Here is a 16,248-nt window from a genome sequence, read left to right on the forward strand (position 1 = left end):
TCCTTCTCTTGTCCCTCCTTCTCTTGTCCCTCCTTCTCTTCCCACTCTTCTCCTCCATCCCCCCCTCCCCCTCACCTCCTGTTCACCTCCTACTGGCCTCCTCTCACCCCGTACTCTGTCACACTGACATGTGAGCGCTGCTCACCTGTGTGTGTGTGTGTGTGTGTGTGTGTGTGTGTGTGTGTGTGTGTGTGTGTGTGTGTGTGTGTGTGTGTGTGTGTGTGTGTGTGTGTGTGTGTGTGTGTGTGTGTGTGTGTGTGTGTGTGTGTGTGTGTGTGTGTGTGTGTGTGTGTGTGTGTGTGTGTGTGTGTGTGTGTGTGTGTGCGTGTGTCTGCATTGAACACAGAAAGAGGTGTGACATGTTTTGTCTGTCTGAGGCCTTAGAGAAACAAACTACATGGGAAATGGAGAGAAGAAGAGAGGAGAGGGAGATCAAGAGAAGGATAGAGGAGAGAAAGGCGGAAGAGAGGAGAGAGATAAAGAGAAAGACAAAAGAGGAGAGAAAGAAAGAAGCGAGGAGAGAAAGACAGAAGAGAGAACGACAGAAGAAGACAGGAGAGAGATAAAGAGAAAGACAGAAGAGAGGAGAGAAGGACAGAAGAGAGGAGAGAAGGACAGAAGAGAGGAGAGAAGGACAGAAGAGAGGAGAGAAGGACAGAAGAGAGGCGAGAAGGACAGAAGAGAGGTGAGAAGGACAGAAGAGAGGCGAGAAGGACAGAAGAGAGGCGAGAAGGACAGAAGAGAGGCGAGAAGGACAGAAGAGAGGAGAGAAGGACAGAAGAGAGGAGAGAAGGACAGAAGAGAGGAGATAAGGACAGAAGAGAGGAGAGAAGGACAGAAGAGAGGAGATAAGGACAGAAGAGAGGAGAGAAGGACAGAAGAGAGGAGAGAAGGACAGAAGAGAGGAGAGAAGGACAGAAGAGAGGCGAGAAGGACAGAAGAGAGGCGAGAAGAACAGAAGAGAGGAGAGAAGAACAGAAGAGAGGAGAGAAGGACAGAAGAGAGGCGAGAAGGACAGAAGGACAGAAGAGAGGCGAGAAGGACAGAAGAGAGGCGAGAAGGACAGAAGAGAGGAGAGAAGAACAGAAGAGAGGCGAGAAGGACAGAAGAGAGGCGAGAAGGACAGAAGAGAGGAGAGAAGGACAGAAGAGAGGAGAGAAGGACAGAAGAGAGGAGAGAAGGACAGAAGAGAGGAGAGAAGGACAGAAGAGGTGTCATAGATCAGAAGCATTGGATTGAACTGCTCTCATACATGCCTTTGAGCTGCCACTAGGGGAAGAGTGGCTAACCACGAGTACCTGAATGACTGAGTGACATTGCCCGTCTATGAGGTGTAAAAACACACTACCCCCCCCTCCTAGTGAGCTGTGGTGTTCCACAAGGAAGCATATTAGGACCGCTACTGTTCCTAATTTATGACATGTGACATGACATGTCATCAGCGTGTGACTGCAACTTGTTCTTGTTCGTGGACGACTCAGCCCTGCTGGTCTCTGACAGGGACACGTTGCAGGTTGAAAAAGCCCTCAGCTCCGAGCTCAGCTCCTCAGCAAGGCCAACGGCTTCTCTGTTACAGTGCCGGGTGACAATATTGTCACAAGGAAAGATGAAATTACATACCTGGGTTCCATCCTTGAGGCAAATCTTTCCTGTGACAAAATGGCAACCAATGTAATCAAAAAAGTCAACCAGAAGGCGGTTAGGTGGCCGAGCGGAGATTGCGTTCGTCACCAGCCCCGGAGCTGAGCTGGATTTGCCTGTTCGAATCCAGCTCACAGCTCCGGGGTTGTCACCAGCTTGGCTGGCCGTCTGCACTGATACAATTGGCTGTATCAGAGGGTGGGAGAAGCTGGCGGGGTGGGTCCGGGTCGTTGTAAACAGCGACTCCTACAGTTCGGTCGGGGCGCCTGCTAAGCGCGGATTGGACGTGAGGGGGATAGTGTGGTCCTCCCACACGCTACGCCCTCTCAATGAGAATCCGCGCTGCCAGGTGAAAAGAAGCGGTGATTGGCTGGACGTGTGTCGGAGGAAGCACGTGGTAGCCTCCACTCTCCCAGATGATCTGACTGTGGGGGGTAAGTGCGCAGCGACCAGGAAGGGACTGGGAATTGGCATACGACTAACATTGGGATGGGAGAAAATCGGAGGAAAATGGAGGGGGAAAAAGACAAAAAAAAAAAAAAAAAGTCAACCAGATTATTGTACCGGATCTCCTCTCTGGTAAACAAGAATACCCTGAAGACTCTAACAGGAGCACTCATTCAAGGGTACTACGACTGCGGCTGGGTGGCGCAGCAGAGATCTACGACTGCGCTCGTCACCAATGCAAAAGACTCCGGTATCGAATCCGGGTGTCAGCATTGCCTCCGGCTTGGGCCGGCCGTCATACTGGCTCAATTGGCAGAGCCAGCGGGTGGAAGTCGATGGGTGGTAGTTTGGACGTTGTGGACAGCGACTCCTACAGGTCGGTTAGGGGACGCCTGCACAGCAGAGACAGGAAGTGGCGGGGGTAGTGTGAGCCTCCCATGCGTTACACCTCGCCAATGAGAATCTGCGCTGGCTGGTGAAAAGATGCGACAGGCTGCCTCTTCATGTACTGGAGGGGACGCGTGAATATTAAAGGCAACCAACTTGTGTTCGGCTTTTCTCTGATTGGCCGCGCAGGCAAGCGCAGTCGTCCCACGTCCCAAATGAAATCCAAGGAGCGCGCGCGAGCGGCAGCGCGGGCAACCAACTTGTGGCTGCTGTTCCAACGCACTTGTGTTGGGCTGCGGTAGCAGTGGAGCGCTATGAAATGCGCTGAACTAGAAAGCGTAACGTTATTATGTTTCGCGTTTTTAACAACCAAGTCCAACTACCAGATTCACTCGTGTATAAACAAAGCCCATACAGTTATGAAATGCGCTGAACTAGAAAGCGTAACGTTATTATGTTTCGCGTTCCATTGATTAACGCCATTACCTGCTGTGCTGTAGGAAGCAGAGGTACAGTAAGTTACAGTAGGTGTAGGTTACATGTTTAATCAAAGCCCATACAATTTTTTAGATGAATGATTGTGGATATAATATAGAAAACACATCATTATGATATTGTCAGAGGGAGAGGCATGACTTCGCGACAGCCATATTAGACACTCACTGTACATCAGTGTGGAACTGTAACGTTATATGTTATTTCGCCCGTGGAGGCTGCTGAGCCTGAAGCGCCAGCGGGGCGACGCGTGGTTTATCCCCGGCTTTCGTGCGCCGCCGCCGGCTTGATACAGCTTCAGCAGCAGCAGCGGCAGTGCTCTGTTGTAGGAAGCCCTTCAATGACAGCGGCGCGCTCTCATATTTTGCAAATGCATAAACTATATCTTAAATTATGGCTATGTGTCTAATATGGCTGTCGCTTATCAATGACTTCGCGACAGCCATATTAGACACTCACTGTACATCAGTGTGGAACTGTAACGTTATATGTTATTTCGCCCGTGGAGGCTGCTGAGCCTGAAGCACCAGCGGGGCGACGCGGTGGTTTATCCCCGGCTTTCGTGCGCCGCCGCCGGCTTGATACAGCTTCAGCAGCAGCAGCAGCGGCGGTGCTCTGTTGTAGGAAGCCCTTCAATGACAGCGGCGCGCTCTCATATTTTGCGAATGCATAAACTATATCTTAAATTATGGCTATGTGTCTAATATGGCTGTCGCTTATCAATGACTTCGCGACAGCCATATTAGACACATCGCCATAATTTAAGATATAGTTTATGCATTCGCAAATATGAGAGCTCTGTCATTGAAGTGGGTGGTGGCAGCATTACTAACAGTAGCGATTTTTATTGTTTTGTCATGACCAAACATAATCCCAACATAGATAGGAGGTGTACTGTATGTCAAATGTCGGTCATGTGGTGGAAGAGTTTAGTACAGTCGCACAACAGAACACCGCTGTAGTACAGTCACACAACAGAACACCGCTGGTTCGACCAGCGCTTCTGCCGCGCCGCAAGGGCGTGTGCTAGTGGATTGATTGATTGGCCGTGTGGCCAATCAGAGAAACGCTGAACGAAAAGCTGAACACAAGTTGGTTGCCTTTAATATTCACGCGGAGGGGACACATGATGCAAGGCTTCTATCCTCCCTACAACCGACCAGTGGGGGCATAGTCGAGCAACGTTCAAGACAGGGGAGGGGAGAATTGGAACCACGAAATTGGGATGGGAGAAAAATAGAGAATAGAGAAAAAGTGGATACAAAAAAGGGTACTACGACTATGCTTGCACCTCATGGTACCAAAGCACCTCAAAGGCGCTAAAAACAAGATTACAAACATCACAAAACAAACTGGTCAGCCTACTGCTTGACCTTACTCCTAAAACCCACCTCACCCCTGCCCATTTTGACAACCTAGGATGGCTTATAGTAGAGGACAGAGTACAGAAACTTGCAATGGGCCTGGTACACTACACGACTAAGGTACCCATGTACATGTCGAAATACTTCCCAACGGTCAGTGAATACCACGACCACAACACCAGAGGGAGTTCCACAAATCATGACCAACCCAGATTCGGCTCAAACAAGGGACTAAACACGTTTCGCAATTATGCCACAACAATGTGGAACGCCCTACCCACAGCTGTAAAGGAATGTGAATCACCACCCACCTTCAAAACCGTTCTCAAAGAGCACCTACGGGAGGCTGCATTTCGAAACTGGCCCGGGTAAATGTCCAAACCCCCACCCAACCCCCCCCGAATGTATAGTTTCCTCCCCCTCAAATATATATTCTCTATTAGAAACTGTCTGTAAATAAACAGTACTGTAACTGAGGGGTACAATTCCCTGACTGTATTAATCAAGTATTAGTATCATTAAACTACTACCGTGTATGTACATTACTGGCCTTACTGTACACAAGTATATTAGATTAGAACACTTCCACAATGAAACGGTTTCCACACAAATACTTGTTTAGAATATTTATTACAGATAAGAATAGTAGATTACATAATATACTGTGCTTAGATTGCGCTTATAAGGCAAAGAATGTGCGTAAGCAAATCAATATGGATATTAAGAATTATCTCTGGTATATTCTGGGAAGGGGGGTGTACTACCGGTTGTAAGCCAGCAGGGGGAGGCAATGCTCTATGAAAGTCAATGGTTCCACGGAGGCGATCTTACTCCCTGGAGCAGCGGGGAAAGGCAGCCTCTGTACTCTCAATGTGCGCGCCGCGCTGGTGAAAGCCGTGGAGCCTCTGGTACGACAGAGACGGGCTCGAGTGATGTCTTCACGGGCAGGTGTAGATCCCACAGTAGCAGCGGGGTAGGCGGTTCTCTGCTCCAGCAGCCACAGTCAAAGCAATGAAGAATAATAATCCTGCCTGGTGGCTCTGCAATCACCGGGGTAAATCCTCCGGTTGGTCCGTGGTTCACAGTTGAACTTGACGTTACTATCCTTATTAGCATGCGGCAATAAGTGCTCTATGTAGACGCACAATTATCACGTGGTCTTTGACTCGTAATGAAGGCCTTTACTAGTAAGGAGCGAACGATACGTTAAACAAACGTACTAGGATAACACGAGACTCTATTTGAGGCAATACGAGCCCTGCTGTACCGCACGTTGCGTAGTGGGTAAGGCTTTACTTGGTAACTGAACCAGACTGAACTGAAGGCGAACTGAAAGGGGAAGTTCTGTATTCGCTGGTCATATTTATACGTACGGTGGACAAATAGTGCCGCTCTGCTTTCGGTAGCCGTATTCATGGGCAGAAGCGGGCATGTTAAGACAAGTCATGTCGGTAGCTTTCAAGTCAGCTCTAGGAGGTAAGTCACTGGCGCCTAGGGGATCGCTTCCAATAGGAGAACGAATATTATGGTCTGTCCTGTACCAGGTAAAGGGATATTCCGTGTATATGTACAAAGAATATACAAGGGATATCAAACGATATACAAATATTATACATGGGATCTCAGGCAATAAATATATATATTCGGTTTAATCTGACCCTTTGTAACAGCCGCCCCCTAATTAGTCCCACCTAATTAGCTAAGCAGAGACAGATTAACCGCACGGTCCACTACTCAATGTCCGTTGTGAGGGGTCGGTCAGTTCACAAAGTCATGGGTCATGGTCGTCATTAAGCGAGTCGGGGAGCCTTGGCGACTCGATCAGCCTCGTCACGGGTCGGTTGTAGGTCCGCCCTTGGCCGAGCGCTTCTGCCACTCTGACCTTTCCGTCGGCACCAGTGGTCACTTTGCTTACGCGGCCGGCCGGCCACGCAGCTCGGGGTAGTGACTGGTCTATGGTCATGACGACTGGACGGGATGAAGGGGGGCTTAGGAGGGAGCGCGCCTGAGACTGCTTTGATCTGTGCTTGGCTGTGCCTCCTCCTCCTCCTCCGTCTGTCTCTCTTGTTTGCTCTGTACCCCGTGTGAGGAGGGGCCGGTCCCGGCCGCCCCGTCAAGGAGTCGCTTGGGGTGCTGGGTTCGAGGTCAGCTACGTCTGAAGCGCAGCTGAGGGGGGTGGAGTTCCGAACTCCCGCTGGTACCCACGGTTCTCTCACGGGCCTCTCGCTTAATGTCAATAGCCTCTGCTGTACGGGGGAGAGGCCGGTGTCGCTCGCCTCTGTGTGTAGGCAGCTTGTAGACGTGGGTTGACTGTCAAGTCCGTAGAGGGGGCCCTGGAGCGTCCATCCCAGTCGGGTCTGAACCGCGACTGGGCATCCTTTGGGTCCGACGTGGGCCGCCTCAATTGGGAGAATGAGGTCCGCGTGGTCGGAGCCGATGAGCAGGGTCGGTGTGGCGCCGTCGATAAGCGGTATAGGTAGTTGACGTAGGTGCCCATACTTAGCCATCAGCTGTGGGATGGGGTAGGTGTACTGCGACAGGCCTATGTCGTGGCTGGTGAAGACGTTGCTTATACTATAATGCTTCTCGGGCTGGTCCACCGCTGCTATCTCGAAGGAGACCTTTTCACCCTTTATGGTCTTCTGGTCCCTTCTGATGGTGCGTATGGTCATTGTATCTTTGACACCCCGCAGGCCCAACTGGGCTGCTGCGGAAGCGAGGAGGAGAGTCTTTTCGGACCCATCGTCCAGGACGGCGTAAGTGTCCAGGACCTTGTCCTCGTGGCTCAGGAGCACTCTGACCACTTTGAGGAGCACACGGGGGGTCCCGCTGTGCTGGTCAATGTGGAGCACTCCTGTGGGTGGTGACGTAGACTCTATATGGTACGAGTCGCACCTTGACTCCCAGTGTCTGCCGTAGCAGTCGGGACACCAGGGAGCGGTCTGGTGGAACTTTGGTTCTGGCGCCACCGCCTCGGCATGGTACATTACCGCGACGGGCCCACTCTGTTGTCCTGGCTGACGCCTGTTGATGTCATGCAGGACCTCCAGGTGGGTGCCACCGCACCTGCTGCACTTCTTTTTCAAGCGGCACTCAGCTGCTAGGTGGCTGCGCGCGCAGCGGAAGCAGCGGCGGTGGTCCTTGACCCACTGGCTCACATCATCCGTGGTCAGCTTCTTAAAATCTTCGCACTGATAGAGCCGATGTTCTCCCTCACAGTACTGGCACTCAATCTTCCACTGGTCCTCTTTCGTCGAGGGGGTGTTGTGGTTCTGGTGCTGCGGTACTGATTCGGCTTGGTGCATAACAGTCACCGATCTTCGGCCATCGTTTACTCTCCTAGGTCCCTCTCTGGAGCTTGGTGTGCTCCGCACGAACGTATCCAATCGTAGGCTGCTGACTTCTCTCGCCAGGAAGTCGGCCAAGTCTAGGAGGGATGATTCTGGACCGTTAGGATCACGGTGGTCTCTTTGCCGCCTGAAGCGCTCCTGTCTGGCGGGCGGCAGCTTCTCTAAAATCATCTCGACGTTAGAGTTGACGTATAGCTCGTGCATACCCTTTTCTCGTTGCGCTCCCAGCATCCCTACCAGGGACTGTACTTTTATAGACCGGTCGTCTAGTGAGCGATTGTCTGTTGCTGGGGGTAAGCGGTCAATATGCCTTATCTCTTCTATTACGTAATCCCATATACGTCCATATCTCTGGTCCAGCGCTGCTAGAGCCGCGGTGTATGGGGTCGTAGAGGTGGCATAGGCTAGCGCTATATTGTGCGCTCGGGGCACTTTCAGGTGCTGCAGTAATATTGCATACTTGTGGCGTTCATCAGCGACATCCACCATCATTGTCTCTAAGCACATCCGGAGCTCCGTATACTGTGCTCGATTCTCATGGGTGAAGTCTGGAAACGTCGGTGTGCCAATGTATGATGTCATGGATGACTGGCACATCAGTGAGCGTTGGGGGAGAGGCCTCCTCGGCGAGTCTCCTCTTGCGTGTCGTCTTGGGCTGGTACTTGGTGGGTACCGAAGGTCGGGTACCCAGGTGCTGTTCCTCGGGGCTGACGGTGCGTCAAACTCACCCGTGAGTTGAGTCGGGGGTTTGTAGCGCAGGGCCTCGGGGCTGACTTCTGGGCTGTACTGGACCTCCTGGTCCTGAGTACGTTGCTGCTGGTCGGGGCTGTACTGGGCCTCCTGGGCCAGAGTACGTTGCTGCTGGTCGGCTTGACACTCCTCCTCCTCCTCCTCCTCTCCCTCTGCTAGGACCTGGAGTCTTCTGTTCAGTCTCTCGGCGTGGTCCGGTTCTTCCCGGTTGCTGGGTCTCGTATGGACCGGCCGGGGAGGGGGTTCGGAGACGTGGACAGGATCCTCCTGTAGGCGGGGTCCCGGGTCGCTTCGTCGGGTAGGGGAATGTGTCCTAGACCCATGTCTTGACGATCTCTGGGAGCTCCGTGCGGAGTGAGGGGGTGTCGCCATGGCAACCAGTTTGTCCATCAGCTCCGCCTGCAGCCGGTCGCGCTCTGCCTCGCGCCGGGCATGGGCTGCGTCGCGCGCTGCTTCGCGCTGGGCATTGGCGATGTCGCGCTGCGCATTGGCGCTGGCCTGGGCAGCGTCGCGCTGTGCGTTGGCGACGTCGCGCTGGGCATTGGCGCTGGCATGGGCGGCGTGGAGCTGTGCATTTGCGACGTCGGCGCGGCTTCTCTCGATGTTCTCTTCTGTCTGGAGGCGTCTGGTCTCCAGTCTTATTCGGTCGTCTTCACTCCTTTGTTGCGCCTGGAAGCGCTCTCGCTCGCCTGCAAAATGTTCGCGCTCGCACGTCTGTTGCGCTTGAAGTCGATCGCGTTCGGTGGAGGCTGCCAGGGTGGCGATGAGTGCTTGCGCCAGCATCTTGTCCGCCTCGCTGGGGGAAGACGCCGTTCGGGGCGATCATCTCCCGGCAGTACTTGTTGGAGATCCGTTCTCCTGTTGCGTACCGAGGAGATCCGTCTCCTGGGTGCGCGTCTCTTTAGGGTTGTCTTCCTCCCGGAGCTGATCGGGGACTATTTCTTCGGTATTGTCTGGGGGTAAAGTCGTGTCAGTTCCCTCCTGGTCCCCACCGTGAGCTTGGTCAGTTACATTAGAACCCACTAGGGCCTCTGTTGGCGGGGTAGCCTGGTTGTTAGGGTCGGACATAATTTTACTTTCTACTTTTTCCGCGTTTAACTTCCCTTTAAAGCTAGGTATTGGACTGACAGAGTATGCCTCTAGATAGGGAGGTGGCTGCCGTCTGCGCTGCGGGCGATCTAGCTTAGGAGAACCGTTTGTGGAGTGTTCGTCATCGGCCATGTCAATATTAATATTATATTAATATTACGCTAATTATTCTCCGGCTCGAAGGACCAATTTTAACTGAGGGGTACAATTCCCTGACTGTATTAATCAAGTATTAGTATCATTAAACTACTACCGTGTATGTACATTACTGGCCTTACTGTACACAAGTATATTAGATTAGAACACTTCCACAATGAAACGGTTTCCACACAAATACTAGTTTAGAATATTTATTACAGATAAGAATAGTAGATTACATAATATACTGTGCTTAGATTGCGCTTATAAGGCAAAGAATGTGCGTAAGCAAATCAATATGGATATTAAGAATTATCTCTGGTATATTCTGGGAAGGGGGGTGTACTACCGGTTGTAAGCCAGCAGGGGGAGGCAATGCTCTATGAAAGTCAATGGTTCCACGGAGGCGATCTTACTCCCTGGAGCAGCGGGGAAAGGCAGCCTCTGTATTCTCAATGTGCGCGCCGCGCTGGTGAAAGCCGTGGAGCCTCTGGTACGACAGAGACGGGCTCGAGTGATGTCTTCACGGGCAGGTGTAGATCCCACAGTAGCAGCGGGGTAGGCGGTTCTCTGCTCCAGCAGCCACAGTCAAAGCAATGAAGAATAATAATCCTGCCTGGTGGCTCTGCAATCACCGGGGTAAATCCTCCGGTTGGTCCGTGGTTCACAGTTGAACTTGACGTTACTATCCTTATTAGCATGCGGCAATAAGTGCTCTATGTAGACGCACAATTACCCACTTCACGTGGTCTTTGACTCGTAATGAAGGCCTTTACTAGTAAGGAGCGAACGATACGTTAAACAAACGTACTAGGATAACACAAGACTCTATTTGAGGCAATACGAGCCCTGCTGTACCGCACGTTGCGTAGTGGGTAAGGCTTTACTTGGTAACTGAACCAGACTGAACTGAAGGCGAACTGAAAGGGGAAGTTCTGTATTCGCTGGTCATATTTATACGTACGGTGGACAAATAGTGCCGCTCTGCTTTCGGTAGCCGTATTCATGGGCAGAAGCGGGCATGTTAAGACAAGTCATGTCGGTAGCTTTCAAGTCAGCTCTAGGAGGTAAGTCACTGGCGCCTAGGGGATCGCTTCCAATAGGAGAACGAATATTATGGTCTGTCCTGTACCAGGTAAAGGGATATTCCGTGTATATGTACAAAGAATATACAAGGGATATCAAACGATATACAAATATTATACATGGGATCTCAGGCAATAAATATATATATTCGGTTTAATCTGACCCTTTGTAACAAGTACTGTATATTTGTATATCTTGTATGTCATAAATGTCTGGATGTAACAGTACAGTATATCTGTATGTCATGTATGTCATAAATGTCATGATGAATTGAAAATGGGGGACCCTGATGTAAACAAGACAAACGTCTTTCTCTGGTCTGCATCCCCTTAACAATTGTGTGTATTGAGCTGTACTGTATTGTACCCATTCTGCAATCTGTTAATAAAATGTTTAATCAATCAATCAATCAACTCTCTCTCTCTCTCTCTCTCTCTCTAGGTGGGAAGGGAAGGATGAGGCGGAGATAGGCCGTTGCCAGGAGACGGGGGTGGTGCATGTGAAGGTCGACCCAAAGTTCTTCCGACCAACTGAAGTGGTACGTCATCAGTCACGTGTCTGTCTGTGTGTGTGTGTGTGTGTGTGTGTGTGTGTGTGTGTCGTCCACCTCTGTTGAAACATTGCAGGGGTTAAAGAGGACTGCTTCACCTGGCAGAGCTACTCACATTTACACTTAGTCCTTAGATGCTTTTATCCAAAGCCACAACTGATTCAAGATTCGAGAGATGCATTAGTCACATACATACACGAGATGTGTAGCGAAATGAAGGTGGCCATGACCACCTTGATTGTGCAAAAAAATACAAATAATTTATAATAGAATAGAATAGATAATAGATAGACATGATAAAAGGTACTAAGATAAAATACTATACAATGCTAAGCTTACGAATTAAAGGTAATGAGTTCTATATACACTACTGTAACTGAGGGGTTACAAAACCCTGACTGTATTAAAGATTGTGATAGATTAAACCACTGCTAGTTATGTACTTTAATTACTGGCCAGACAGTACATCAAATATAGATGGTGAACACCCACAAGAACACGGCATTGACAAAGAAATAGTATTTGAGGGTAATTTATTATTATTAGGCAACATTAGGTTACAGAATGAGAATTAGGGTCGCGCTTGTATGGTGAAGAATATACGTAAAGTCAGTCAATAGCATGAGTCACTAAGAATAGCAGGAATCCTACGATGGGTCTAAGTTGACACCACCTGTCGTATAGTAGCAACTATATAGGGCAACACTGGTACCGCCTGGAGACAATGGGTTCCCTCCGGGGGTGTAAGGCCTGGAGGGTAGAGGAATGTTCGGGTACTCCGTCTGATTCAATGAGGAATAAAGAGACTCCAGGTACAGGAGTCGGTCCTTGTAAACTCCCTTGATCAGCAGCAAAGCAATAATTGTAATCCAAATGCTCGATAGCATTGATGACAGCTAGCCAGCCTCCGTCCACGAGGCCAGCCCGAGTTGTAATCCTCACGAGGTTGAATCCCAAACGATAGTGGAAATCAACGATGCTCTTCTCCGGGTACCACGTTCCAAATCAATATAATCCAACCAGTAATGGTTCTGCAATCGCCGACGCCGATTCTCCTGTGTACATGTCCAACGGTTCTCCGCCTAGGACTCCTCGGGTGTGGGCGACGTATTTAGGCCACACACCCTGGCTAAGTACACTAGCTAAAGACACGACGAACCGCTGGGTAATGCTACACACGAACGAACTGTGGCCGCACGATATACAATAAATGAACTACTATTTACTTCACATTAGATTAGGTCGAACTCGACGTTACTGCATTAAACTGTGACACTTTACTTATTCTATTCGCACGTGGTTCTCAATGCTCTGTTAGACGCAAGGTTGCTCACTTCACTGCACGTTGACTGGGGTAAGGTACTGAACGTAACGGTGTGCGCACCTTGCGCTGTATTTATACTTAAGTGAATATCTAGTCCCAAACCGCAGTCTTTGTCTGGTATCAATACGCTGACTCCGGGCATGTCCTGACATGCCTGAACTTGTCTTTGAACCTGCCGTTGGGGGCCTGCGCGCTGGCGCCTGGGGGCGCTGTCCAATAAGGAGAGCGAATATTACTCTGGTTTGAACGCAGGTAAAGGGATATTCCGTGTATATATATAAATAATATACAAAGTATATCAAACAATAAAGGTAGATTCTCAGTTTAATCTGGCCCTTCACAACAACTACTATACAATATACTATACAATATACAGTTATGCTATATGTCACTATACTATACTAACTATACTATACAAAAACATACATTTATGTTTTTTAAAGTGACCTTTGCTTTTTCCTAAAGTGACCTGTTTGATTTGATTTGATGTTTTTTATTTTCGTGTCTTACATACAGGTGTATGCCCAGCCCATATGGGCTTACAAGACACATAAACAATAAGTATATAATAGTATACTTGACAAATTATGACAATAGGTTATATAGACCAAGATGGCCACAAAAAAAGGAAATACAATTAAACGTAATATAACACAAGCTGTAAGCAATGTATGTGAACAAAGAAACAAGAGGAATTCATATACAATTATATAGGATATAGTGTGTTTTGTCTCAAGTGCCATGCTTTCTCCAAAAATCCTGCAAAACTGAAGATGTCCTCCACAAAAAAAAAAACTCAACATACAACTCTCAGACTGCCAAAACAAATCCGGATTTTCAATTTGAATTTACTCAAATAAAGCCCTCCTCAAATCGGTGTTCATATTCCACCACTCCCAGATCACATAGAACACACAACCGCTCCTCCTCAGGTTTACCTTGGAATCTACCCACTTCCACAGCCAATGGCAGGGTGCCAGACCTCAACCTGTAGTGTGTGTGTGTGTGTGTGTGTGTGTGTGTGTGTGTGTGTGTGTGTGTGTGTGTGTGTGTTCATGTGTATGGAGAGATCAGTGTTCAGTCTTCTGATGGCATGGGGGAAGAAGCTGAGTCTGAAGTCCAAGGCACACGGCGGGCGATTTTTAGCCAGGGGACCGATTTTTTAAGTGAGGTGACCGACAGAATTGTATCGCTTCGATTGTTATGAATGAGACAACCCACACGGCAGGAGATTTTCAAGCGACGATCGCGCAGCAACTTCTGTCGCCTGGCTAAATATCGCCGCAATCCTATTTTTCTTTTGGCGACGGCAGGCGACACAGCAAGGACAATGAGGAAATAACATGACTTCTACTGGTGTATCATTTGTACACCATTAATTTATCAATACATTCATTGATCAATAACCTACGTATTATTACCGCTTGTCATTAACTAATAACTTGACAATGCGCCACGATGCACCTACTAGATGTTTTTATACTCGGGTAACAAAAGAAGTTGTATCTTGTATCTTGTAAGTTGTGGATGTTGACAGAGTTTAATGTCCAGGCTGCAGCTGATGTGGTTTATAAGGTTTATTGTCCAAAGAAAATTATGGTTGAGAACAGAACAGTTAGCGTCTTCAGTGAAAAAACATTCTCTCTCAGCAGGTGCATAACAATACTTGTCCAATCGGTGGTAGTGAACGTATTGTAGCGATCAGTCATGCAGTAATGTCAGGAAGAATGGGGAGAGGTTGTATTCGTATATGGTGGTTTAATTCCAGCTCAATATGGGTTTTACAGGTTAATACTTACTTAATACGACAACCTAACGTCCGGTCCGTCCTGTGGGGTGTGTGAATGAATGAAGGAAAACTTTATTTAACAGATTGCAGAATGGGTACAATACAGTACGGCTCAATACACACAATTGTTACGGGGATGCAGACCAGAGAAAGACATTTGTCTTGTTTACATCAGGGTCCCAGCCGACAGCCGATCGCATCGCCAGGCGACGTCGCTCGTCTGCCGTGTGCTTTTGTCTTGAGTCTGAGTCTCTCTGTTCTTGCTGCACAACTGTGTGTAACGGAGGGATACTCTCCCGGCAGTTGACAATAAGTTGTGTTGTTCATCTAACGGTACAAGAGTAAAATAGAATAGACAGAGTGCAAAATACTGCAATAGTGCAGTGCAATAAAACAGTTCTCATCTACAGTACAAAAATCACAGGCTGGATGCAGTGAGTCTATATAAGAAGAATTGGACACATTATTTATGTTATGTTCCCCTTCACTCACCAGCCACGTACAGCATTAGGCTGGGGGCTAATGTTAATGTCACACCCTGAAATAATAAGCAATGCTCACGTTACACGCTTTCCATGTATTGTCTGGTTGTTGAAAGGCCCCTAATTCATTCCGTTAACGAGGGAATTCCATCAATTGTGCCCATTTAACAGAACAGGCCTACATTTTCACATTATACTGTATGCCGTAGATTCATTATGTAATATTCTATTCATAATGGCAGTTTTGCTGATGGCTTGGGACTGAAATTTTTTATATGAAGAAGGGTTTTTATATACAGTATATAATGAAGATGAGTTATAGGCAGTCGGTGGAACAATTTATTTGATCGGGACAGCACATGTTAATGAACATCAAGCTCAAAAAATACAAAATGTAAACATGCCGGATTGTAGCAGAAATGATCATTTACACCCGTAATCCCTAAGCAGGAGATGGCAAAAATCTTTCAAATAATTTGCCTGCTTAAGGTAAAAGCATGGTGACAATCAATAATAAAAGCAAGAAATAAGTTACATAAACTAAATCAGATAAAAAAATGATCACAGTTCTGGTTTGCCTTAAGATGCAGTTTAAGATGGGTCTTGAACATGGTATGGGGTATGTAGGGCACTCTCTAATCACAACTGGTAGGCTATTCCAGTAGTTACCACCTTTTACAGAGAACATGCAGAGCCTTGTACATGAATTTTCCCATTCATTACCATTACCACCATCATCAGCAACTGTTATGAGGAGCCCACCTCTCTCTTTACAGCAGGCAAATGGTCGGGACACCTAGGGTTTAAGGGTACAGCTGTCCCAGCAGCTGTCCTGCTGACTGTCACCTGTGTGTGTGTGTGTGTGTGTGTGTGTGTGTGTGTGTGTGGGGGGGGGGTGTTAGTGTGGGAGGTTGTCTGGGTGTCCTTTTATTATCGTTGTTGTTGTTGTTTGAGTTGTCCCCCGCCTGACCGACCATCATGATCTTAAACTTAGCCTGCTGTCACCTGTCGCAACCTAGAGACGAGCATAAGGTCCGAGGTGTGAACACGTCCAACAGATAGTCTTGATTTGATTTGGGCAAGTGGGGGGCAAAGCCACAGGGGCGACTGGATGAAACGGAACCATGTTTTACCTCTTGTCACATTTCACCACGTGAGTGAATTATTGCAAGATCGTAAATCCCAATTGTAGAAAATGTTTGCTCTAGCTGGCGAGCAGACCAAGAAGATGCTTAAAAAAACAGCATTTAAAAGTGAATTGTATCCTTCGAGTGACATCCTTGAAAATGAAAAATAGCGCTTGGAAAAGTCCTTGAATTTAATTTTGCAGTGTCTGTGTGGGAACCCTGAAGAACA

General features: G+C 48.4%; 1 protein-coding gene across 1 annotated transcript in view; it reads left to right on the forward strand.

The window, feature by feature from the left end:
* Positions 1 to 16,248, forward strand: part of gmds (GDP-mannose 4,6-dehydratase) — a gene marked incomplete at its 3' end in the record, with an annotated part of 404,477 nt that overhangs the window by 287,093 nt on the left and 101,136 nt on the right. Inside the window, exon 9 of the mRNA XM_084308364.1 lies at positions 11,189 to 11,285. Coding sequence (XP_084164490.1) covers positions 11,189 to 11,285 — 97 coding nt within the window. The remainder of the gene's footprint in view (positions 1 to 11,188; positions 11,286 to 16,248) is intronic.

Source organism: Notolepis coatsorum (genome assembly GCF_963971535.1).
Source record: "Notolepis coatsorum genome assembly, chromosome: 2".
Classification (NCBI taxonomy): Eukaryota; Metazoa; Chordata; class Actinopteri; order Aulopiformes; family Paralepididae; genus Notolepis; species Notolepis coatsorum.